The sequence below is a fragment of the Coregonus lavaretus genome (assembly GCF_964263955.1).
Source record: "Coregonus lavaretus genome assembly, contig: HAP1_SCAFFOLD_7206, whole genome shotgun sequence".
Classification (NCBI taxonomy): Eukaryota; Metazoa; Chordata; class Actinopteri; order Salmoniformes; family Salmonidae; genus Coregonus; species Coregonus lavaretus.
In genome coordinates, this window is record NW_028161448.1 from 1 (window position 1) to 26,111 (window position 26,111).

Here is a 26,111-nt window from a genome sequence, read left to right on the forward strand (position 1 = left end):
CACAACCCTTTGTAGCGCATTGCGGTCGGATGCCAAGCAGTTGCCATACCAAGTGCTGATGCAACCAGTCAAGATGCTCTCAATGGTGCATCTGTATAACTTTTTGAAAATCTGAGAGCCCATGCTGAACCTTTTCAGCCTCCTGAGGGGGATGAGGTGTTGTCGTGCCTTCTTCATGACTGTGTTGGTGTGTGTGGTCCATGATAATTCCATAGTGGATGCCGAGGAACTTGAAGCTCTCGACCTGCTCCACTACAGCCCTGTCGATGTGGATGGAGGTGTGCTCAGCCCTCCGTTTCCTGTAGTCCAAGATCAGCTCCTTTGTATTACTGACATTGAGGGAGAGGTTATTGTCCTGGCACCACACTGCCAGGTCACTGACCTCTGCCCTATAGGCTGTCTCTTTGTAGTCGGTGATCAGGCCAACCACTGTCTTGTCGTCAGCAAACGATGATGGAGTTTGGCGTGGCCACGCAGTCATGGGTGAACAGGGAGTACAGAATGGGACTAAACACACACACCTGACGGTCCCCGTGTTGAGGGTCAGTGTGGCGGATGAGTTGTTGCCTACCCTCACCACCTGGGGGTGGCCCGTCAGGAAGTCCAGGATCCAGTTGCAGAGGGAAGTGTTCAGTCCCAGGGTCCTGAGTTTAGTGATGAGCTTTGAGGGAACTATGGAGTTGAACGCTGAGCTATGGTCAATGAACAGCCTTCTCACATCGGTGTTCAGCTTGTCCAGGTGGGAGAGGGCAGTGTGGAGCAGACCTGGGATAACTATAGTTTTAAATATGCTTTGTGTAAAGTAACATTTATTTTGGCAGAACAAATAGTTACGTTGGAGGTGACTACAACTATTTAAATACAGGTCTGAAAAATGTAAATCTTTTTAAATTATTTAAATACAGATCTTAGAAAGTGACTACTTTTCAGAAACTATTGGATTTGCCGCCTTCAACTAATGGCAGAGCTGCATCTGAAATGGCATGTTTCACACACAATGTCCTATACTGTAATATTTCAATCTGTTGGACAGTAGTTCATCTTTTATCTAAACCAAATCAAGCTTTATTTATAGAGCATATTTCAGACATGGAATGCAACGCAATGTACTTTACAGGAAAATAAAGCTGAAATATTTACTACACAGCATACACTATACATACAACGGTATGTGGACACCCCTTTAAATTAGTCGATTTGACTATTTCAGCCACACCCGTTGCTGACAGGTGTATGAAATCGAGCGCACAGTCATGCAATATCCATAGACAAACATTGGCAGTAGAATGGCCTTACTGAAGAGCTCAGTGACTTTCAACGTGGCACCGTCATAGGATGCCACCTTTCCAACAAGTCAGTTCATCAAATTTCTGCCCTTCTAGAGCTGCCCCGGTCAACTGTAAGTGCTGTTATTGTGAAGTGGAAACATCTAGGGGCAACAACGGCTTAGCCGCGAAGTGGTAGGCCACACAAGCTCACAGAACGGGACCGCCAAGTGCTGAAGAACTGTTCGTCGGGAGCTTCATGAAATGGGTTTCCATGGATGAGCAGCCACACACAAGCCTAAGATCACCATGCGTAATGCCAAGCGTCAGCTGGACTCTGGAGCAGTGGAAACGCATTCTCTGGAGTGATGAATCATGCTTCACCATCTGGCAGTCCGACGGACTAATCTGGGTTTGGCAGATTTTCTTTTACGTTTTTATTTAACCTTTATTTAACCAGGTAAGCCAGTTGAGAACAAGTTCACATTTACAACTGCGACCTGGCCAAGATAAAGCAAAGCAGTGCGATAAAAAAACAACAACACAGAGTTACATATGGGGTAAACAAAACATAAAGTCAAAAATACAACAGAAAATATATATACAGTGTGTGCGAATGTAGTAAGTTATGGAGGTTAGGCAATAAATAGGCCATAGTGCAAAATAGTTACAATTTCGTATAACACTGGAATGATAGATGTGCAAAAGATGATGTGCAAAAAGAGATTCTGGGGTGCAAATTAGCAAAATAAATAACAATATGGGGATGAGGTAGTTGGGTGTGCTAATTTCAGAAAGGCTGTGTACAGGTGTGGTGATCGGTAAGCTGCTCTGACAACTGACGCTTAAAGTTAGTGAGGGAGATAAGAGTCTCCAGCTTCAGAGATTTTTGCAGTTTGTTCCAGTCATTGGCAGCAGAGAACTGGAAGGAATGGCGGCCAAAGGAGGTGTTGGCTTTGGGGATGACCAGTGAGACATACCTGCTGGAGCGCAGACTACGGGTGGGTGTTGCTATGGTGACCAGTGAGCTAAGATAAGACGGGGATTTGCCTAGCATTGATTTATAGATGACCTGGAGCCAGTGGGTTTGGCGTCAAATATGTAGTGAGGGCCAGCCAACAAGAGCGTACAGGTCACAATGGTGGGTAGTATATGGGGCTTTGGTGACAAAACGGATGGCAATGTGATAGACATTTTGTAAATGACATCGCCGAAGTCAAGGATCAGTAGGATAGTCAGTTTTACGAGGGCATGTTTGGCAGCATGAGTGAAGGAGGCTTTGTTGCGAAATAGGAAGCCGATTCTAGATCTAACTTTTGATTGGTGATGCTTAATGTGAGTCTGGAAGGAGAGTTTACAGTCTAACCAGACACCTAGGTATTTGTAGTTGTCCACATACTCTAGGTCAGACCCGCCGAGAGTAGTGATTCTAGTTGGGTGGGCGGGTGCAAGCAGCGTTCGGTTGAAGAGCATGCATTTAGTTTTACTAGTGTTTAAGAGCAGTTGGAGGCTACGGAAGGAGTGTTGTATGGCGTTGAAGCTCGTTTGGAGGTTTGTTAATACAGTGTCCAATGAAGGGCCAGATGTATACAAAATGGTGTCGTCCGCATAGAGGTGGATCCGAGCGTCACCAGCAGCAAGAGCGACATCATTGATATACACAGAGAATAGAGTCGGCCCGAGAATTGAACCCTGTGGCACCCCCATAGAGACGGCCAGAGGTCCAGACAACAGGCCCTCCGATGTGACACATTGAACTCTATCTGAGAAGTAGTTGGTGAACCAGGCGAGGCAGTCATTAGAGAAACCAAGGCTATTTAGTCTGCCAATAAGAATGCGGTGGTTGACAGAGTCAAAAGCCTTGGCCACGTCGATGAAGACGGCTGCGCAGTACTGTCTTTTATCGATCGCATTTATAATATCGTTTAGGACCTTGAGCGTGGCTGAGGTGCACCCATGACCAGCTCGGAAACCGGATTGCATAGCGGAGAAGGTACGGTGGGATTCAAAATGGTCGGTGATCTGTTTGTTAACTTGGCTTTCAAATACTTTCTAAAGGCAGGGCAGGATGGATATCGGTCTATAACAGTTTGGATCTAGAGTGTCATCCCCTTTGAAGAGGGGGATGACCGCGGCAGCTTTCCAATCTCTGGGGATCTCAGACATTACGAAAGAGAGGTTGAACAGGCTAGTAATAGGGGTTGCGACAATTTCGGCTGCGAATTTTAGAAAGGGTCCAGATTGTCTAGCCCAGCTGATTTGTAGGGGTCCAGATTTTTCAGAACATCAGCTGTCTGAATTTGTGTGAAGGAGAAGCGGGGGGGGCATGGGCAAGTTGCAGCGGAGGGTGCAGAGCTGGTGGCCGGGTTAGTGGTAGTTAGGTGGAAAGCTTGGCCAGCCATAGCAAAATGCTTGTTGAAATTCTCGATTATTGTAGATTTATTGGTGGTGACAGTGTTTCCTAGCCTCGGTGCAGTGGACAGTTGGGAGGAGGTGCTCTTATTTTCCATGGACTTGTCCAAAAACTTTTTGGAGTTAGTGCTACAGGATACACATTTCTGTTTGAAAGCCTTTGCTTTCCTAACTGATTGTGTATATTGGTTCCTGACTTCCCTAAAAAGTTGCATATCGCGGGGGCTGTTCGATGCTAATGCAGTACGCCACAGGATGTTTTTGTGCTGTTCAAGGGCAGTCAAGTCTGAGGAGAACCAGGGGCTATATCTGTTCTTAGTTCTGAATCTTTTGAATGGTGCATGCTTATTTAAGATTGAGAGGAAAGCACTTTTAAAGAATAACCAGGCATCCTCTACTGACGGAATGAGGTCAATAACCATCCAGGATACCCGGGCCAGGTCAATTAGAAAGGCCTGCTCGCTAAAGTGTTTTAGGGAGCGTTAGACAGTGATGAGGGGTGGTCGTTTGATCGCGGACCCATTACGGACGCAGGCAATAAGGCAGTGATCGCTGAGATCCTGGTTGAAGACAGTGGAGGTGTATTTAGAGGGTACATTTGTCAGGATGATATCTATGAGGGTGCCCATGTTTACAGATTTAGGGTTGTACCTAGTAGGTTCGTTGATAATTCTTTTGAGATTGAGGGCATTTAGTTTAGATTGTAGGTTGGCCGGGGTGTTAAGCATATCCCAGTTTAGGTCACCAAGCAGTACGAACTCTGAGGATAGATGGGGGGCAATCAGTTCACATATGGTGTCCAGGGCACAGCTCGGGGCTGAGGGGTGTCTGTAGCAAGCGTCAACAGTGAGAGACTTATTTCTGGAAAGGTGGATTTTTAGAAGTAGAAGCTCAAACTGTTTGGGCACAGACCTGGATAGTACGATAGAGCTCTGCAGGCTATCTCTACAGTAGATTGCAACCCCACCCCCTTCGGCAGTTCTATCGAGACGGAAAATGTTCTAGTTGGGGATGGAAAATTCTGAATTTTTGGTGGCCTTCCTAAGCCAGGATTCAGACACTGCTAGAACATCAGGGTTGGTGGAGTGTGCTAATGCAGTGAATAACTCAAACTTATGGAGGAGGCTTCGGATATTAACGTGCAAGAAACCAAGGCTTTTACGATTTCAGAAGTCAACAAATTATAACGCCTGGGGAGTAGGAGTGATACTGGGGGCTACAGGGCCTGGGTTAACCTCTACATTACCAGAGGAACAGAGGAGGAGTAGAATAAGGATATGGCTAAAGGCTTTAAGTACTGGTCTTCTAGTGCGTTGGGTACAGAGAAAAAAAGGGGCAGGTTTCCGGGCGTTGTAGAATAGATTCAGGGCATTATGTACAGAAAAGAATATGGAAGGATATGAGTACAGTGGAGGTAAACCTAAGCGTTGGGTAACGATGAAGGAGATAGCATCACTGGAGGCACCGATTGAGTCGCTCTCTGCGTGTATGGGGGGTGGGACAAAGGAGCTATCTAAGGCAGGTTTAGCTGGGCTGGCGGGTCTACAGTGAAATAGTACAATAAGAAATAACCGAAACAGCAATAAGCAAGGCATATTGACATGGGAGAGAGGCATAAAGCAATCACAGGTGTAATTCGAGAAAGCTAAGACAACAGCTGGTAATGGCGACAAAGTTTGGGCTGAGGCTAAACATAAACAGGATGCTGTACCGTAAAAAAGGAACAGTCCAGCAGGCATCAGCTGTATAGCTGAGTTATCATTAGGTCCGGTGAACAGCAATAGGATAGTTCGGAGGTAGTTCGGGGGCTGCTATAGCGCTAACGAGCAAGAGGCCACGGCTAGCGTGTGCTAGCGGGCCGGGGCTAGCAGATGGATCTTCGTGGTCGACGTCGTAACGGGAAGCCTGTTGTAACCACATCAGACCATTTCGTCGGCAGACCAGTCGTGTTGGATCGGCGGGGCTCCGTGTCAACACTAGGAGGTCCCGTCCGGTTGACAGAGAGGTAGATAGCCGGGAGATGGGCCTGGCTCAAGGCTAAATCAGGGCTGATTAGACAACCACAAAACGTCCATTTGGTTGCAGCTAGCTAGTAGCGATGAATCCGGTGTTAAAGGTTCAGGGTCGATAACGCGCTGTGCAGACAGTGCAGACTGGCCAAATAATAGTCCAGGCTAGAGCTGGCTGGCTGGTAGATAGTGCAGGCCACGGCCACGGACAATGGTGAAGACCGCTAATGGTGGCTAATAGCAAGTAGCTAGTTAGCTGGCTAGCGATGATCCAGTGTTAAGGTCCAGTGGTTCCGGCAGAAAATCCGATATGCTCTGGCTCGATAGCGCGATGTGCAGACTGACCGACAATTGTCCAGGCTAGAGCTGGCTGGTAGGAAGTGCAGGCCACGGCCACGGACAATGGTGAAGACCGCTAACGGTGGCTAATAGCAAGTAGCTAGTTAGCTGGCTAGCTGGCTAGATTCAGCCAGAGGTTCTGGATAAAAATGTATGAAGAAACAACAGAATCCGTTCCACGTTGGGTGAGGCGGGTTGCAGGAAAGTATATTTAGTTAAAGGATGGAAAGTGAGATTGAGAAATATATACGAAAAAGATTTAAAAAAAACAAAAAACTGGCTATTTACATAAAGGACACTACAGAAAACACGACCGCACTGCTATGCCATCTTGGATTTTATGCCAGGAAACTGCTACCAGCACCAATGCATAGTGCCAACTGTAAAGTTTGCTTGAGGAGGAATAATGGGCTGGGGCTGTTTTTCATGGTTCGGGCAAGGCCCCTTAGTTCCAGTGAAGGGAAATCTTAACGCCACAGCATACAATGACATTCAACACGATTCTGTGCTTCCAACTTTGGGGCAACAGTTTGGGGAAGGCCCTTTCCTGTTTCATCATCACAATGCCCCCGTACACAAAGCGAGGTCCATACAGAAATGGTTTGTTGAGATCGGTGTGGAAGAATTTGACTGGCCTGCACAGATCCCTGAACTCAATCCCATCGAACACCTTTGGGATGAATTGGAACGCAGACTGCGAGCCAGGCCTAATCACCCAACATCAGTGCCCGACTTCACAAATGCTCTTGTGGCTGAATGGAAGCAAGTCCCTGCAGCAATGTTCAAACATCTAGTGGAAAGCCTTCCCAGAAGAGTGGAGGCTGTTATAGCAGCAAAGGGGGGGGACCAACTCCATTTTAATGCTAATAATTTTAGAATGAGATGTCCGAAGAGCAGGTGTCCACATACTTTTGGTCCTGTAGTGTACATACAGTGCATTCGGAAAGTATTCAGACCCTTTGACTTTTTCCACATTATGTTACGTTACAGCCTTATTGTAAAATTGATTCAACTGTTATATTTCCTCATCAAATTTATACACAATAACCCATAATGACAAAGCAATAAACAGGATTTTAGAAAAGTTTGCAAATTTATATTTAAAAAAAACGCTGGATTTATCACAAGTATTCAGACCCATTGGCAGCGATTACATTGCTGCACAGCTATTTTCAGGTCTCTCCAGAGATGTTCGATCGGGTTCAAATCCGTGCTCTTGCTGGGCCACTCAAGGACATTCAGAGACTTGTCCCGAAACCACTCCTGCATTGTCTTGACTGTGTACTTAGTGTCATTGTCCTGTTGGAAGGTGAACCTTTGCCCCAGTCTAAGTTCCTGAGCTCTCTGGAGCAGGTTTTCATCAAGGATCTCTCTGTACTTTGCTCCGTTCATCTTTCCCTCAATCCTGACTAGTCTCCCAGTCCCTGCCGCTGAAAAACATCCCCACAGCATGTTGCTGCCACCACCATGCTTCACAGTAGGGATGGTGCCAGGTTTCCTCCAGACGTGACGCTTGGCATTCAGGCCAAAGAGTACAATCTTGGTTTCATCAGACCAGAGAATCTTGTTTCTCATGGTCTGAGAGTCCATTAGGTGCCTTTTGGCAAACTCCAAGCAGGCTGTCATGTGCTTTCTACTGAGGAGTGGCTTCTGTCTGGCCACTCTACCTTAAAGGCCTGATTGGGGGAGTGCTGCAGAGATGGTTGTCCTTCTGGAAGTTTCTCCCATCTCCACAGAAGAACTCTGGAGTTCTGTCAGAGTAGCCATCGGGTTCTTGGTCAACTCCCTGACCAAAGTCCTTCTCCCCCGGTTGCTCAGTTTGGCCTGGCGGCCAGCTCTAGGAAGAGTCTTGGTGGTTCCAAACTTCTTCCATTTAAGAATGATGGAGGCCACTGTGTTCTTGGGGACCTTCAATGCTGCAGACATTTTTTGGTATCCTTCCCCAGATCTGTTCCTCGACACAATCCTGTCTCGAAGCTCTACGGACAATTCTTTAGACCTCATGGCTTGGTTTTTGCTCTGACATGCACTGTCAACTGTGGGACCTTGTATAGACAGATGTGTGCCTTTCCAGATGTGTGCCTTTTTTTTTTCAATCAATTGAATTTACCACAGGTAGACTCCAATCAAGTTGTAGAAACATCTCAAGGATGATCAATGGAAAACAGGAAGCACCTGAGCTAAATTGCGAGTCTCATAGCAAAGGGTCTGAATACTTATGTAAATAAGGTATTTCTGTTTTTTATATTTAATACATTTGCAAAAAATTCTAAAAACCTGTTTTCACTTTCTCATTATGGGGTATTGTGTGTTGATCGATGAGGAACATGTTTTATTTAATCAATTTTTGAATAAAGCTGTAACGTAACTAAATGTTGAAAGAGAGAAGGGGTCTGAATACTTTCCAAATGCACCGTAAGAAAAGAAAAAAAGAATGACAGAAACTGAACAACTAAAAGCACCCAAAGTAAATGCAAAGCTAAAAAGATGTCTTTTAAAATATATTTTCATACATGTATGTCCAGAGTTTCGGCCCCCCTCCGGTTATCTGGCAGGCTATTCCAGAGGCTAGAGGCATAATAACTTTAGGATAGTTAAAAGGCCAGTGCCAAAGGACCTAGGGACCTACTGGGTACATAACTTAAAAGCATGTCTGACATGTATTGGGGTGCACAATTGTAGATTGATTTAAAAACCAATAGAATAATCTTAAAATTAGTTCTAAAACTCACAGGTAGGCAGTGCAGAGATCTTAAAACCAGTGTAATGTGTGCTCTTCGTCTGGTCTTGGTCAGTACCCGTGCTGCAGCATTCTGTAAGTTTTGCAGTTGACCAATGGCTTTCATGGGTAGACCAGACAGGAGAGCATTACAGTAGTCAAGCCTGCTTGTAATAAAAGCATGGATGAGTCTCTCTGTATCAGCCTGAGAGAGAAACATCCGCACCTTGGCAATGTTCCTCAGCTGGTAAAAAGCTATTTTGTTCACATTCCAAAATCTTCTAAATTTAGTTCAGAATCTAAAATAACACCTAGGTTTTTTACCTGGTATTTTATTTGTATTGCCCGTGAATCAAAATGTGCGGCTAGATTCTCTCTCTGTGCTTTGGTTCCAACAATAAGTACCTTGTTCTTGTCTTAATTTAGCTGGAAGAAGTTGTGAGCCATCCAAGTATTTAAATCGCCAATACAGTCTAATAATTTATCCGTGGAGCTACAATCCTCTGGTGACACAGAAATGTAAAGTTGTGTATCGTCAGTGTAGCAGTGAAAATCAATGCTGTGCTTTCATAATAACGCTGCCAAAATGAGCCCATCTGGCATTTCTAATTGCCTTGTTATATATGCTAAGTTGCTCTCTCAGAATATCACAATGGACCTGCAACTTTTACTTTCTCCTCTTCCGCTCTGCCTTTCTGCAATTTCTCTTTAATTGATTAGTTTCCTCACTCAAGCAAGGGGCTCTCCACTTAGATGTGGCCTTTTTCAACTTTACTGGAGCTATGGCATCAATGGTTGCCCTTAATTTGCTATTAAAGTTATCAACTAAATCATCACAAGAGGAAGGCAGAATACGTGGTGGAGTTTTTTCATACACAATAACATCTGTAGCAATTTCAGAGGTAAGATAGCGTTTCTTAATAATGCGGTCAGTATTACCCTGTGCTATGGGCCACAAGGTAGTAAAAAATACACAGTGGTGATCAGATAAAGTAACATCAACAATAGAGGATATGTCAATAGAAAGCCCCTTGGTAATAACCAGGTCCAGAGTATGGCCGCGATTATGGGTGGGCCCAGTAACATGTTGGATAAAGTCAATAGAGCAAAAAATTATCATAAATTCAATGGCCTTGGATTCAGTCTCTTTGTCAACATGAGTATTAAAATCACCCAACACAATGATTTTTATCATAGTTCTCAAGGACAATAGACAATAGTTCAGATAAATCAGTAAAGACACAGTGATTTGGTGGCCTACACAGGGTTATGACCAGCACTGTTGGCTGACATTTAAACAGTATAGCATGATGCTCAAAAGACCCAAAGTCGCCAAACGAAATGTCCTTGCAGCTGAGAACATTAGTAAAAATAGAGGCTGTCCCCCCAGCCTTTTTCCCTTTTCTGATAGAGTATGAAAAGCTGTAGTCCAGGGGGGAGGCTTTAATAAGAGCGGCACTACAGTCTGATGACAGCCATGTTTCAGTGAGAAACATGCAATCAACTTTGCGCTCAGTAATGAGGTCATTCATGAGAAAGGTTTTACTTGTGATTGCCCAAACATTTAAAAGTGCCATATTCATTGAGTGTGGGCCACTCTGCCCCTGTGGCATCTGCCTCGAGGTAACCAATGGAATAACAACCAAAATATTATTGTTACAACCGTGTTTTCTGACAGTCTCCAATCTATCAAAATGGGAGATAACAGTTTGTATAAACTCACTAGAAGGCAGAGTTAAAGGAACATACCAGGTTACTCACAATAACCATAGTGCCATTTCTATTGGAGTTGAAATGCTTTCCAAGTCCTCTGTTGCTTATTCTGACAGGGAGAACTGGAACACTACCAGACCCTGTCTGTCAGTCTCTAAAACAGTTTGTGATGCTGCTGTGTTAGGTTCTGAACAAACAGAGTAAAAACTCAAACGGACGACTAGGAAAAGCTCAAACCAAGTTTATTCAACCCACTGGGTGCTTCAGCTGCAAACACAAGGTATGATTACACAAGCACATATATTTCGAACCTCCTACTAGGCGGGGTCAACTCCATACATATGTAGACAGCCAATACATCTCTGTTGCTAGTCAGGAACTTAATTGTTTCCTCTCACCGGTGTAGTCATGGCCCTGCCTGATGCTAGAACCTTTGTGGCCATGGAACTGTATGCGGGTGAGATAGGACTGTAGTAGGAAGGTCATTGGGGTGGCCCCACTCCCAAAGGATTCTTCTAACTTCATCTGTTGACTTGACCTTGAGCCGAATTCCTCGCTCCTCCCTAGTTCCGCAGCTGGCCTGCCTTATCAGGAACTGAAACTAGACCTCCTTGGAAACATTGATATTCAACAATAACATATTTGAACAGAATATGAACTTTCTGCACTTCCCCCTTGTTTCACTCAGTAACTTTCCATACACCAAGTTCCTATCTACCCTTTATTGATCCCATGTCACGACTTCCGCCAAAGCAGCCTCCCCTCCTTGTTCGGGCAGGTTTTGGTGTTCGTCATCACCAGCTTACTAGCTACTGCCGATCCCATTCTCATCACTCCACTTGTCATGTCTTGTCTTGTCAATCACACACACCTGGTGCTCATTCCCCTAATTAGTATGTGTATAAGTGTTCCCTCTGTTCCCCTTGTCTTTGTGAGTGATTGGTTCATTGTGAGAGCGAGTAGCTCGGTTGAGCTACTCTTCTTGTTGTTATTGCCAAGGTGGAATATTTCCCTTGTGATAGTTTTGTTTTGACGCTGGGTGCATTTCATTTATGTAAACGGAATAAACTCTGGACTTCGGTGTTTTACCTCCTGCGCCTGACTCCTTCATTCACACCTCGTCACACCCCATCATATACAGTACCAGTCAAGAGTTTGGACACACCTACTCATTCAAGGGTTTTTCTTAATGTTTTACTATTTTCTACATTGTAGAATAATAGTGAATACATCAAAACTATGAAATAACACATATGGAATCATGTAGTAACCAAAAAAGTGTTAAACATATCAAAATATGTTTTATATTTGAGATTCTTCAAAAAGCCACCCTTTCCCTTAATGACAGCTTTGCACACTATTGGCATTCTCTCAACCAGCTTCACCTGGAATGCTTTTCCAACAGTATTGAAGGAGTTCCAACATATGCTGAGAACTTGTTGGCTGCTTTTCCTTAATTATGCCGTCCGACTCATCCCAAACCATCTCAATTTGGTTGAGGTTGGAGAATTGTGGAGGCCAGGTCTTCTGATGTAGCACTCCATCACTCTCCTTCTTGGTAAAATAGCCCTTACACAGCCTGGAGGTGTGTTGGGTCATTGTCCTGTTGAAAAACAAATGATAGTCCCGCTAAGCCCAAACCAAATGGGATGGCGTATCGCTGCAGAATGCTGTGGTAGCCATGCTGGTTAAGTGTGCCTTGAATTCTAAATAAATCACAGACAGTGTCACCAGCAAAGCACCCCCACACCATAACACCTCCTCCTCCATGCTTTACGGTGGGAACTACACATGCGGAGATCATCCGCTCATCCACACAAAGTCTCACAAAGACATGGCGGTTGGAACCAAAAACCTCAAATTTTGACTCCAGACCAAAGGACAAATTTCCACCGGTCTAATGTCCATTGCTTGTGTTTCTTGGCCCAAGCAGGTCTCTTCTTATTATTGGTGTCCTTTAGTAGTGGTTTATTTGCAGCAATTCGACCATCCAAGGCCTGATTCACACAGTCCCCTCTGAACAGTTGATGTTGAGATGTGTCTGTGACTTGAACTCTGTGAAGCATTTATTTGGGTTGCAATTTCCAAAGCTGGTAACTAATGAACTTATCCTCTGCAGCAGAGGTAACTCTGGGTCTTCCATTCCTGTGGTGGTCCACATGAGAGCCAGTTTCATCATAGCGCTTGATGGTTTTTGCGACTGCACTTGAAGAAACTTTCAAAGTTCTTGAAATGTTCCGTATTGACTGACCTTCATGTCTTAAAGTATTGATGCTGTCGTTTCTCTTTGCTTATTTGAGCTGTTCTTGCCATAATATGGACTTGGTCTTTTACCAAATAGGGCTATCTTCTGTATACCCCCCTTCCTTGTCACAACACAACTGATTGGCTCAAACGCATTAAGAAGGAAAGAAATTCCATAAATTAACTTTTAAAAAGGCACACCTGTTAATGAATTGCATTCCAGGTGACTACCTCATGAAGCTGGTTGAGAGAATGCCAAGAGTGTGCAAAGCTGTCATTAAGGCAAGGTGTGGCTACTTTGAAGAATCTAAAATCTAAAATATAGTTTGATTTGTTTGACACTGTTTTGGTTACTACATGATTCCATATGTGTTATTTCATAGTTTTGATGTCTTCACTATTATTCTACAATGTAGAACATAGTACAAATAAAGAAAAACCCTTGAATGAGTAGGTGTGTCCAAACTTTTGACTGGTAGTGTACATTCCTTAGACATGTAAAGGAATCAATAAGTTATATTATGGTAACATGAATAAGTATATTTCAAGCTAGAATACAACAGCTGGAAATAATCCTGGAACCCCTGCGTGTAGGGTGAATCATGTCTCTTTTAAAAAAGTGCTGGTTGCTCCCACAGCAAATCAAAGTTGTCACAAAAAGAGATATTCCTGTCATTGCAAAGTTTCTTCAGGTACTCGTTCAGGGCAAAGAGTCGGCTGAAATGTTCCAAACCCCTTCGGTAGCACAGGAGGGGGCCAGAGATAATTATTATCTTCCCTGTGCTAGCGAGCATGTTTAAAACATTTTTGTAGTCCTCCCTCAGTTCCTCAGATTGCCTAAAACAAAGGTTGTTAAAACCTACGTGAGTGACGATGGTGTCAATGTTGGAGTAGTTGGCCAGAACCGTGGGCAGGAGGGAGATGATGTCATGGACACGGACTCCTGGGTGACAGTGGACCTTGGTCGGTCCACAGATCGTAGGCAGGCCAAAATCTCTCACCATCAAGCTGCCAACATGATGGTGGTCGTGATGGAATCTGATGGGGAAGCAACCTGCTGAACTGCAGTGGCCGTGGCCATGGCCGTGGCCGTGGGGGAGGGTGCCACTGGGCGACCGCCGGCTATTGGTATGCACCCAGGATCCGTGCTGACTCCCGGGGCTGGTAGGTCCGTCTCAAGCAGGGCAAAGCTGTTTGATAACTGGATCGGATCTTCTTGGACAGATGAAGGGTGGCCAGACTGCCTCCCCGATCTCTTACGCCTTGTGAGTGTCCAGTCTCCCATGGCCACGGAGTTGAGCTCAACATCTGTTCGTTGGATTGGGACAGATCAATGCCAACCAACTCATCGACAGCTTTGCTATAGGAGGCATTTAAAACTGATATTCGGTTTGCCTGGGTTACAGCAAGGTCGGTGTACTTAGAAAGCAGATTATCCTTTTCTCGCAGCCGAGCTAACAGCCGGAGGATTTCTTCCCTAAGCTGCTTGATGGTGGTGCATTTAGGGCAGACAAATCCCTGTCCATTATCCAGTTCCACCTTATCTTCATCTTGAAATTGTGTGGAAAACATCTCAATCCTGATGCATTTTAGCCCAGTCGTGGATAAAAACACCTGTAGGCTTGCACTGCCAGCGTTAAGATTTATATCTGAAAGCCCTCCAAACCATGTGCTAATTATAATATATTTAGACTAATTTAACTGTTCTAGTTTTTGGTTCTTCATCAGATATTTGGCAGCCATCAAATACATATTTGTTTTGTTTTCAAATGACTTACATATATTCAAATACCTTCAAATGTTATATTTTTTTCTGAGAGGTATTCAAAATACTTAAAAATATTATTTGTTTTTCTGAGACCTGTATTTGAATATCATAGGAAATAGTAGGCAATAGTTGCCTTTAGTTGATCTTTCCATATTCGAATACCTCAAGTATTTGAAAAGTTGGTATACATTTAAAAAAAACAAAATACAACTATTTTGCCCAGTTCTGGTGTGGAGTGCAATAGAGATTGCATCATCTGTGGATCTGTTGGTGAGGTATGCGAATTGGAGTGGGTCCAGGGTGTCTGGGATGATGGTGTTGATGTGAGCCATGACCAGCCTTTCAAAGCATTTCATGGATGCAGATGTGAGTGCTATGAGGTGATAGTCATTTAGTGAGGTTACCTTGGCATTCTTGGGATGTTGCTGTGCGGATGTCCATGGCTTCTGGTTGAGATATGTATGTACGGTCACTGTGGGGACGACATCATCGATGCACTTATTAATGTGTTCGATGACTGATGTGGTAAACTCCTCAATGTTATCGGATGAATCCCAGAACATATTCCAGTCTGTGCTAGAGAAACAGTACTTCCTGTTAGAGCACGAGGGAGAACTTTGTATACGTTTCTGTGTGTGGAGTAAAGATGATCTAGAGTTTTATCGCCTCTAGTTGCACAGGTGACATGCTGGTAAACAAAATTAGGCAAGACAGATTTCAGTTTCCCAGTAGTATTGAGGAAATGTTCTCAATTATTTTCAAAATGAGGATATTGAGGAAATGTTCTCAGTTCCCTCAGGCCAAAAAACGTGTGTCTTTATCAATGCACATTCTCAATTATATGCTTACATGTTCATGTATTGGATAGCAACATAATAACCCAGTTATTCTCTGAATTGGTGTATAGCTGGTGACATAAGTTTTTCCAATTACTTAGTGGATTACTTAGAGCATGGTGATGGGTCTGGTAACACCAGGGTTGTGAGTTTGCTTCCCATATCCTAACTAGGCTAAGTATGTAGGTCAAGTTAGCTTAAAAAAAAAAAACACACATCCGCAAAATAACCATAAATCCATAAGTGTTCAATTGCTGTGTCGCTCTTCCTTCCCCCTCTCTCCCACAGAGCCCTTATGGAGAGGAGGATGGCAGCATGCATCAATATTCTGCCCAGGACCTACACCATGTAAGTCCTGTCTGTCTGGCTAGCTGGCACGCATGCACGCACTTCCTGTGTGTGGAGACCCGTTGCTAAGGAAATCACTATTGTGGTTACTTGCCTGACTGTAAATGACTCACGTGATGTGAGGAGGAGAGTGAGAAAGTTTCAATCTAAAGTTTGTAAGCCTGTAAATGCATTGGCCATGAATAAGAAAGTGTGTTCCGTTCTCATATAGGCTTGTCAGTGTTTCACCAGCTACTCAGTGAGGTGCTACTGAATTTACACCTTCAGGAAACTGCTACTAATATAGTTACTTATCAATAAGTTGAATGTACAATGTCATTGAGTCATCAAAAGCAGGTCAGAGTCAGATAAGGACAGTTGGTGCGAAAACACATTAGCACAATGACTGGAAGTCTTTGGGTATCTCCTTTAACCTCTACGGGATCGGTGTCCCTTGTACAGGATGGTTGTTGCTCAATATGCGATATGTGACTAGAATGGTGTTGTAAACAACAGCCAACTTTCCGGGACACAGACATGTCTTATATGGGCAGAAAGCTTAAATTCTTGTTAAGCTAACTGCAGTGTCCAATTTACAGTAGCTATTACAGCTAAAAATACCATGCTATTGTTTGAGGATAGTGCACAACAACAAAACACTATTCTCACAGCAACTAGTTTGGTACATTCACCTCTGAAGGTAAATAATGTACTTACATTCAGTAATCTTGCTCTGATTGGTCATCCTGAGGGTCCCAGAGATAGAATGTAGTGTAGTTTTGTTTGAAAAATCTATTTTTATATTCAAATGTAGGAACTGGGTTCTACAGTTTGACCTCTGACTCTACACCCACCCCGCCCGGCCATCTGGATGTGTGAAGGTTAGTGTCTTTTCTGTAGGGAAGCTAATGATCCATCATTTATGACATTCCTGGGAGTGTGCTAACTTAAATGTTGTATTACCATAGCATTTTTGTATGTTCTCTATAGTTATGTACTTAAAAACCAATTCGGCACATTTGGGAAAACTCCTGGCAGACTTTATATAAAATATTGTGTAGTGATGTCGGCAGGTAGCTTAGTGGGTAAGAGCGTTGTGCCAGTAACCGAAAGGTTGCTGGTTCTAATCCCCGAGTCGACTAGGTGAAAAATCTGTCGATGTGCCCTTAAGCAAGGCACTTAACCCTAATTGCTCATGTAAGTCGCTCTGGATAAGAGCGTCTGCTAAATGACTAAAAATGTAAAAAAAAATAAAAATGTCATTCTTCCCTGGATCAGTCTGAAACTTTGCGCACACACTACTGCCATCTGGTGGACAACATCTACATTACATCTATAAATCCTACATCACTGTCTGGCCTTTCTCTTGCATTTCAAACATAATGCAAAAAAAATTATAATAAAAATAACATGTTTTTTTGTTTGTATTATCTTTTACCAGATCTAATGTGTTATATTCTCCTACATTAATTTCACATTTCCACAAACTTCAAAGTGTTTCCTTTCAAATGATAAGAATATGCATATCCTTGCTTCAGGTCCTGAGCTACAGGCAGTTAGATTTGGGTATGTCATTTTAGGCGGAAATTGAAAAAAAGGGTCCGATCCTTAAGTTAACTCATCATTCAACTGATTGATAGGTAACTATTTAAGTAGCAGGTCGTTGCTGTTCTATTTCCTGAAAGTGTAAATTCAGCAGTACCTCGTTGAGTAGCTGGTTAAACATTGACAAGCCTCTATGAGAACAGAACATTCATTCTTATGCATGGCCTAAGATAAGAGTAAGATAGATGGAGTAAGATACAGCAACAGCCACCAGGCCAGAAACAGGTGCCAAACCCTCACGTTAGCAGGCCTTTGTGTGACTTGTGTCACTGTAGAGAAACTGTGGATATTGGGCAGCTGTCAATCAAAGTGGCTGTGTCTGTTACTGAAAGGCCTGCATGACTTGAGACTAACTTTTTGTGCAACCATGAGTGAGAGTGTCATTCCAGTTTATCTAATGTGTTGTGTTATGAAATTACATATTATCTATGACTATGGGCAAAGACGGTGTCTTGTGAAAGACACACGTATGGACTTGTGTCAATTGAGAACAGTTGACTAAATCAGTCAGTGGTTCTCAATTCTCTCCTCAGGGACTCCCAGCTGTTCCAGAAGTAGCTCACTTCATTCAACTTGTCAATGAACACAATAATATCAAGTATGGAATTTTAACAATATAATATAGCTGACAGAATAAGAAAGCATGTATGTTTCTTCAAAAGGATCTAAAAATAACCTTTCAGATTGAGAAAGGTTCTTTATAGAACCATTATCCATAAAGGTTCTATAAAGAACCATAAAAAAGGGTTCTATATAGCCCCACAAAAGGTAACCATAGTGGAACCCATTTTTGGTGCTATATAGAACCTTTTTGCATGGTTCTTTATAGAACCTTAGGAAAGGGTTCTTAATAGCACCAAAAAGGGTTACCCTATGGTTACAGGCAGGGCATAAAATTTACTTTTTAGTCCACCAGCCACTCTGGCAGAAAGATAAAAAAATCTACCAGCCTCTCAGAATTTTTACCAGCCAAAATATTGAGCCATGTTTGTGCCTGTGAGATTGAGTCTGACTTGTAGAAACGTTGTCTTCTCTTCCCTAGCAGTTGAAACTCAAACATAGAAGGAAAAAAAACTAGTATGTGAACAAAAAAATTTAAATAGCCAAGAAACACAAGGACAAAGTCTCACTTCGGTAGAGTTTCTCTTGAAGTAAATTAGACCAACTTGAATGAATCTTTCACTCAGCTCTTCACGTGCACACAGCCCCCAGCCAGGCAGTGTTGCAGCGCGAGATGGAATAGGCTATCTATGATTTGTAGTTCTTTGGCATTGTGCGATTAATTTACCAGCTATGATACAAAACAGTGGAAATACTTTGAAAACAGCTACTGCAGCATTTATTTTACTATTTGTGATAATACTTCACAATTTTTATTCACAAATGCGAGTGAAATGCTCACAATGGTGAGCCCTGACCACCCGCCAACGTGGCTGGGGAAATTAACATCATAGAGGCGCTGTATAGTCATTCCGATGTCTGGATTGGCCGTGCAGCTTTTACGGTGATATATCCTCTGCAGAAGTCAGGTAATGCATACTTCTTCCGCTTCTCCAAGCAGCACAGAGCTGTTGTGAAGGAAGTTGTCAAGGAAGTGAGTTTGTATTTATACAGGAACTCCTGCCCTCACCTACCGTCAACCAATTATGTCAATGTGGAGCTATACAGAGCACTCCGCATTGTTAGAAAATTTGAGAGGCGCACAGCGATGCGGTACAGAGCTCAATTTGGCCTCTTGGTGCCTCCGAAGGCTCTGTATTTGCATCACACAATCCATATGGTGCCTCCAACCACATTTTCGGATCAATTATGAATTGGCTCTTACCTGCCAATGCCAAAATCTACCTGCATTTAGCAGGTGGTGGGTGTTAATTTTAGGCCCCTATCTGAACCCCTATCTGGTGCTGTTAAGAACCATTATATTTTAGTGTGTATCACACTACATAGAAGTATACTGTTTACTGTGTGTGTACAGTGTGTGTACAGCACAGTTTCCTACTGCATGTCCCAAAGCTTTTTTATTTTTGTCCCATAGGTATTACTGGAAAGGGGAGATTCAAGATGCAACGGAAATTCTGATGGTAAGGTTATTTGGCAGAGCTTTTAAGTGTCTGTCCAGTCATTCAGACTTACGCTGTGAGTTGAAACCAACTTTCCAGAGTGATAACAGGGACTTTTCTGCATTGTAGTTTGTGAAGACGAGGACCTCGAAGATCCAGAGGGTCACAGACTTTGTCAAGTAAGTTACATTTGGTTCCTTTTGAAATCATCCCAAGCAGTTACATGTCAGGTAAAGCCAAAGCATTTCTGGGTCCAGGGCGTAAGTACTTCAGGTCTCAGGAAGGCAGTAGGGATGCTAGTTTAGCCACCTGCTATAAAATGTCTGTGTTGTTCCTTCCCTCCACCCCAGGTCTGTCCATCCCTATGAGACTCCAGAGGTGCTGAGTTTTCCAGTTGAGGACGGGAGCCTGCCATATATGAAGTGGATGGACGAGGCCGTTCCTGACGACTGACGAATCAGGGAGCATATCCCCAATGGTCTGTGATCTTATTGGATGTGAATCTCCAACCGGTTGATTAACGGGAGAGTTAGGCCACAGGGTTGGCTGGGAACCAGGAAACGTTGGATTGGATCGAGGGGTTCAAAGTTTAAACTCTTGCTTTTGAACTCTCAATCCACAGATGATAACTGTTTAGCTCCCACCAGAGGGGTATACTACAAAGCAGGATCAATGAGTTAGCCAGCAGAAATAACCACATTTATGGTTCATTAAGAAAGCTAAACTTACATATGTGTTTTTCGTTGTTGAGTCAACTAAATAATGTCAATTTCAAGCTTATCGTTCAAAAAAATAAAACGTTATGTCAGAATATTTAGCTTGCTAACTCATTGATCCTCCTTTGGAGTATACCCCTATATTGAGATTAAGTCAGACTCAGTTGTTAGACTCTTGTTGAGCTCTTGTTGTTAGAGCTATGTGTTATACAGGTCTGTGTTTTGCCATGATAATGCTGTGTTTGACATGTCCTCTGTAATGTTTGTTGTCAGTTTGTCAGACCTGAAAGAGTTGGTAGCTCCAGATCTGAAGATAATGGCCTCGAAACAGCATTAGGCTTGAAATAACAATGTTGTTATGTGTCGATTCAAGGTATTATAGTTTACTACATAAGATTATATTTATTTCTAAGTTATTTCTATTGCATTGTCTTCTTAAAACATCAGATGAATGATTAAATCACATTCGTCTTTTCTTATCTAGTTACCGTAAAGCTGACCCAGCACCCCTGTTTATCATTTCACTGTGAAGTGAAAGTTGATTGTACTGCATTTTGGGTATGGATTCTTGAGCTCAGTTTGAAATTCTTGTTCTAAGGAAAGCTTTTTGTAATATATTATCGGTCAAAAATACTTTCCTTCTTCCTTGAGGTGATACATTATACTTTGTGCCAGTTCGGGCTCTATTCAATCTGTAGCGCTGAAGCGTTACAGATTGCGCATGTGCTGGAATTTTTTTATGTTTGTGCTTTTCTAATAACTCATTTCTGTGTTCTGTTCATGTGCTTTTCTGTGTTCATGCAAGTGACTGACTGAACGAATCCTCATTATCAGTAGCTGCAATTTGGCAGTATGCCCAGACCTTTGTTTTGAGAACGAAAGATATATCAGTTTCAAGGTCACAGCTTAGAGAGAAGAAGCCTCGTGAGGTATTGGTCTGTCACATATTATGAACCAGTATTGGTTGGTCACCTGAAAGAAACATGAATTCATTATGCTAAATCATGCAAATATAACTTGTCTGTGTATAGCCGTATATAAGACAACTGCTGGGACTGCCCCAGCAGAGCTCCTGATTGACATGTGTACTATGGTGCATTGAGTTGGTTGGAACCTCTCCAGCACGCTGATAATAAAGGAGCACTAGCATTCTGTGTATACTGTACCGTGTTGTGTTTATGAATCTTTAGCCAGTGATCCCTGGCTGTTAGATCCAGAGAGGAAGCTGTGTGTCCACATTAAACCCGTTCCCCTGGGTACACGGAGCACAGAGAAGAAAGGTCCACCTGTTCAGGGCCCAGATGGATCTGGGCCTGGTGAAAGCTGATGGGGGTATATACATTAAAACAGCCACAAGGTCAAGTCACCGTTTACATTGCATACTGTAGATTACTGAGCTCTGTTTTATAGACACATACACACACACACACACACACACACACATACTCACAGTTACATTCACACCTCGGCACCCTGCATCCTCTGAGGGTCGTCTCTCTTTCTCGCTCACACACACACACACACACACACACACACACACGGTGAACATAGTATACCTGAGGGACTAACTGAAAATTTTTCTGTAATAAATGATAGACAAGATGTCAAACAGCTACAGTCTGAGTGAAGTGATTTATCATGGTACAATTTTCAGAGCCAGTTTAGTTTGCTTCCTCATAGTCTTAAATAGAAGAATGCTGGTTAAACCATTGATGCAGCATAGTTTCACTTATCTCGCTGAAATTAGAATGGGGGTTAGTCCCCCATCGGCAAAACGGTTTCCAGCATCAGAACCTCACAAAGGAAATGCAGACATGGTTAAGGAAGGTTTTGTTCCCGTGGATTTACCCATAATCCACCTTACCCCCAAGGTCAGCGGAAAGGGCAGTAGCGAGTAGCCAATCCCTTATACAGTGCACTACTTTTGACCAGGGCCCATAGGGCTCTGGTCAAAAGTAGTGCACTAATACTATATAGGAAATAGGGTGCCATTTGGGACTCAAACTTTTCCTTTTCACCGTTGGATTGATGAATGACCTGATTAATGCACAGCTATGCTTTATATGTCACCACTATTTTTTTGATATCACTATCAGCCTCATGAATAGTGGACTGAGTTCCTATGAGACTAAATCACATAATATTATGTCAGCGTAATGTAGTGACATGTTGCTGACTGATCATGCCCACTGGAGGTTATCAGTGAGTGGACTGCATACTGATGACCATTTACATTGATTAAGACCTTTATATTGAGTGGGATCAAAGATTCTGTGTTCACCACTATTGTATGGTGATGGATAGACAGGCCTACTTTCCATTTTGGCAAGCTACATTCAATATAGGATCTCTTCATTCGGTTACTAGCAACTATACTTTATTATAATTTACTTGAAATTATAAGATACTTGCACTTGCCCTGTCATGCTCAAATCCTGGAGTTATCTTTAACACCCAGTTGTCAATGATAAAACCATATGACATATGGCTCAATGTTATTTGTCTTCGTGTGTGATAAAATTATCTTCTATGAGCAAAACTAGAGAACTCAGTAATTAAGATCTAGAAGAATGCTACAACCCGCCACCTTTAGCTGAGTACGTTAATAAAAATAGGATAAAATGAACCGACAGAGAGGGGAATCACAGGAGGCCCGACGACCTTTAGTATTTATCTGAAGCTGTCTCCAACTCTCTATGTTGTTATCAAAATGACAGTCAGAAACGTTACAGTGTTTTTAGTAGAATAAGCTATTACTCAACTACTGGAGACTAGTGAATGTCAATCACATGACAACGAACAACAGGGTACATACAGTATCTCTTCAGCTTTACAGAGAAAACTGTCAATGTCTGGAGCGGCTGTCAACATCATTACCCACACAGATGCTTCCTTCCTTCCTAACTTAGTTTCCAGAGAGGAAGGAAAGCACTCAGGGATTTCAACATGCCAAAGGTGACTTTAAAACAGTTACAGAGTTTAATGGCTGTGATAGAAGAAAACTGAGGATGGATCAATAACATTGTAATTACTCCACAATACTAACCTAATTGACAGAGTGAAAAGAAGGAAGCCTGTGCACAGAGTGCGAATTACACTGTGACATTCTGGTGGCTTTCTATTGGATGCACACGCTTGCGTGTGCCTGATTTTTTTTTATGGGCCTAATAATTAAGACGTAATTTAATGGTAAAAATGAATTACCATTTAATGGGGCATGAACACAAAAAGTAATGATTCTTCCATCTGGTTGTCAAACAAATCACTTAAAAACGTAGGCTACCTGTGCATGTTCGTCCACTCCAAAATAATCCAAACAGTGCAAATCAAATCGAATTTTATTTGTCACACGCGCCGAATACAACCTTACCGTGAAACGCTTACAAGCCCTTAACTAACAATGCAGTTTTAAGAAAATAGAGTTAAGAAAATATTTACTAAATAAACTAAAGTAAAAAATTAATAAAATAATAATAATAAAAAGTAAAACAATAAAATAACAATAATGAGGCTATATACAAGGGGTACCGGTATCGAGTCAAGGTGCGGGGGGTACAGGTTAGTCGAGGTAAGTTGTACATGTTGGTAGGGGTAAAGTGACTACCTATAGATAATAAACAGCATAGATAATAAACAACATGTTGGTAAGGGGGGGTTGGGGGGGTGGGTGTCAATGCAAATAGTCCATGTGGCCATTTGATTAATTGTTCAGCCGTCTTGTGGCTTGTGGGTAGAAGCTGTTAAGGAGCCTATTGGACCTAGACTTGGCGCGCCGTGCGGTAGCAGAGAGAACAGTCTATGACTTGGGTGACTGGAGTCTTTGACAATTTTTGGGGCCTTCCTCTGACACCACCTAGTATATAGGTCCTGAATGGCAGAAAGCTTGGCCCCAGTGATGTACTGGGCCGTACGCACTACACTCTGTAGCGCCTTATGGTCGGATGCCGAGCAGTTGCTATACCAGACGGTGATGCAACCGGTCAGGATGCTCTCGATGGTGCAGCTGTAGAACTTTTTGAGGATCTGGGGACCCATGCCAAATCTTTTCAGTCTCCTGAGGGGGAAAAGGCGTTGTCGTGCCCTCTTCACGACTTTCTTGGTGTGCTTGGACCATGATAGTTTGTTGGTGATGTGGACACCAAGGAACATGGCAGATGTGTTGTTGCCTACCCTTACCACCTAGGGGCAGCCTGTCAGGAAGTCCAGTTGCAGAGGGAGGTGTTTAGTCCCAGGGTCCTTAGCTTAGTGATGAGCTTTGTTGGCACTATGGTGTTGAACGCTGAGCTGTAGTCAATGAACAGCATAAAAGGTATTTAGCCCGCCTGGTAGGCTCACGTCACTGGGCAGCTCGTGGCAGGGTTTCCCTTTGTAGTCCGTAATAGTTTGCAAGCCCTGCCGCATCAGAGCCGGTGTAGTAGGATTCAATCTTAGTCCTGTATTGACGATTTGCCTGTTTGATGGTTCGTCTGAGATTTCTTATACGTGCCCGGATTAGTGTCCAGCTCCTTGAAAGCGGAAGCTCTAGCCTTTAGCTCAGTGCAGATGTTGCCTGTAATCCATGGCTTCTGGTTGGGATATGTATGTACGGTCACTGAGGGGACGTTGTCGTCAATACTTTATTGATGAAGCCGGTGACTGAGGTGGTATACTCCTCAAAGCCATTGGATAAATCCCGGAACATATTCCAGTCTGTGCTAGCAAAACAGTCCTGTAGCTTAGCATCTGCGTTATCTGACCACATCCGTATTGAGCGAGTCACTGGTACTTCCTGCTCTAGTTTTTTCTTGTAAGCAGGAATCAGGAGGATATAATTATGGTCAGATTTGCCAAATGGAGGGTGAGGGAGAGCTTTGTACGCGTCTCTGTGTGTGGAGTAAAGGTGGTCTAGAGCTTTTTATCTTCTGGTTGCACATGTGACATGCTGGTTGAAATTAAAACAGATTTAAGTTTGCATGCGTAAAAGTCCCCGGCCACTAGGAGCGCCGCTTCTGGATGAGCATTTTCTTGTTTGCTTATGGATTGTTGAGTGCGGTCTTAGTGCCAGCGTCGGTTTGTGGAGGGAAATAGATGGCTACAAAAAATATAGATGGTAGATAGTGTGGTCTACAGTTTATCATGAGCTACTCTACCTCAGGTGAGCAATACCTCAAGACTACCTTAATATTAGACATCGCACCAGCTGTTAGTGACAAATAGACACACACCCCCACCCCTCGTCTTACCGGACGTAGCAGTTCTGTCCTGCCAATGCATGGAAAACCCAGCCAACTGTATATTATCCGTGTCGTCGTTCAGCCACGACTCAGTGAAACATAAGCTATTACAGTTCTTAATGTCCCGTTGATAGGATAGTCTCGACAGGAGCTCATGCATTTTTTTTAAGTGATTGCAAATTGCCCAATAGAACGGATGGTAGAGGCGGGTTACTCACTCGCCGACTAATTCTCACAAGTCACCCTGATCTCCGCCCTCTTTATTTCCTTATTTTCTTCATGCGAATGATGGGGATTTGGGCCTTGTCTGGGAGCAACATTATATCCTTTGCGTCAGACTCATTAAAGGAAAAATCTTTGTCCAGTTTGAGGTGAGTAATTGCTGTTCTGATATCCAGAAGCTCTTTTTGGTCATAAGAGACGGTAGCATCAACATTATGTACAAAATAAGTTACAAACAATGAGAAAAAACACACAAAATAGCACAACTGGTTAGGAGCCCGTAAAAAAGCAACCATCCCCTCCGGAGCCATTCTTCAAATCTGTACATACACTCGCACAATTTGATGAATGGAAATAGACATCTGTTTACAGCGATTGCCGTCGATTAGGCCTACATTTAAAAAAAAATAAAGTTTGCCGTCACGGCGATAAAAGTAACAATCCCTATTCTTTCAATGCATTTTTCTGAAAAAGGTGGGTAAACTGAGTTTAGTTGAGTTTACCCTCCACTAGGCCTACACCACTGCCAGTAGCGTACCCTCTCAGCCAAGGCAATTTTACACCCATGAAAACACGCAGAACAGGTAGCCTGCATTCAATATAATACATGAGTTGAATCAAAACATGTTTACACCCTAGTTCATGAGTTGTCCATAATTCAAT

The 26,111-nt window shown here is 43.1% G+C and overlaps 1 protein-coding gene across 1 annotated transcript; it reads left to right on the forward strand.

Annotated features, from left to right (window-relative positions):
• Positions 1-15,421: 15,421 nt before the first annotated feature.
• LOC311120655 (protein CutA homolog) lies at positions 15,422-21,176 on the forward strand (the record flags this gene model as incomplete). The annotated part of the gene is made up of 5 exons (XM_084195240.1): positions 15,422-15,450; positions 15,594-15,653; positions 19,273-19,318; positions 19,427-19,476; positions 19,648-21,176. The coding sequence occupies 5 exons, from the start codon at positions 15,422-15,424 to the stop codon at positions 19,748-19,750; spliced, it is 288 nt and encodes a 95-aa protein (XP_084051366.1). The 3' UTR covers positions 19,751-21,176.
• Positions 21,177-26,111: the final 4,935 nt, after the last annotated feature.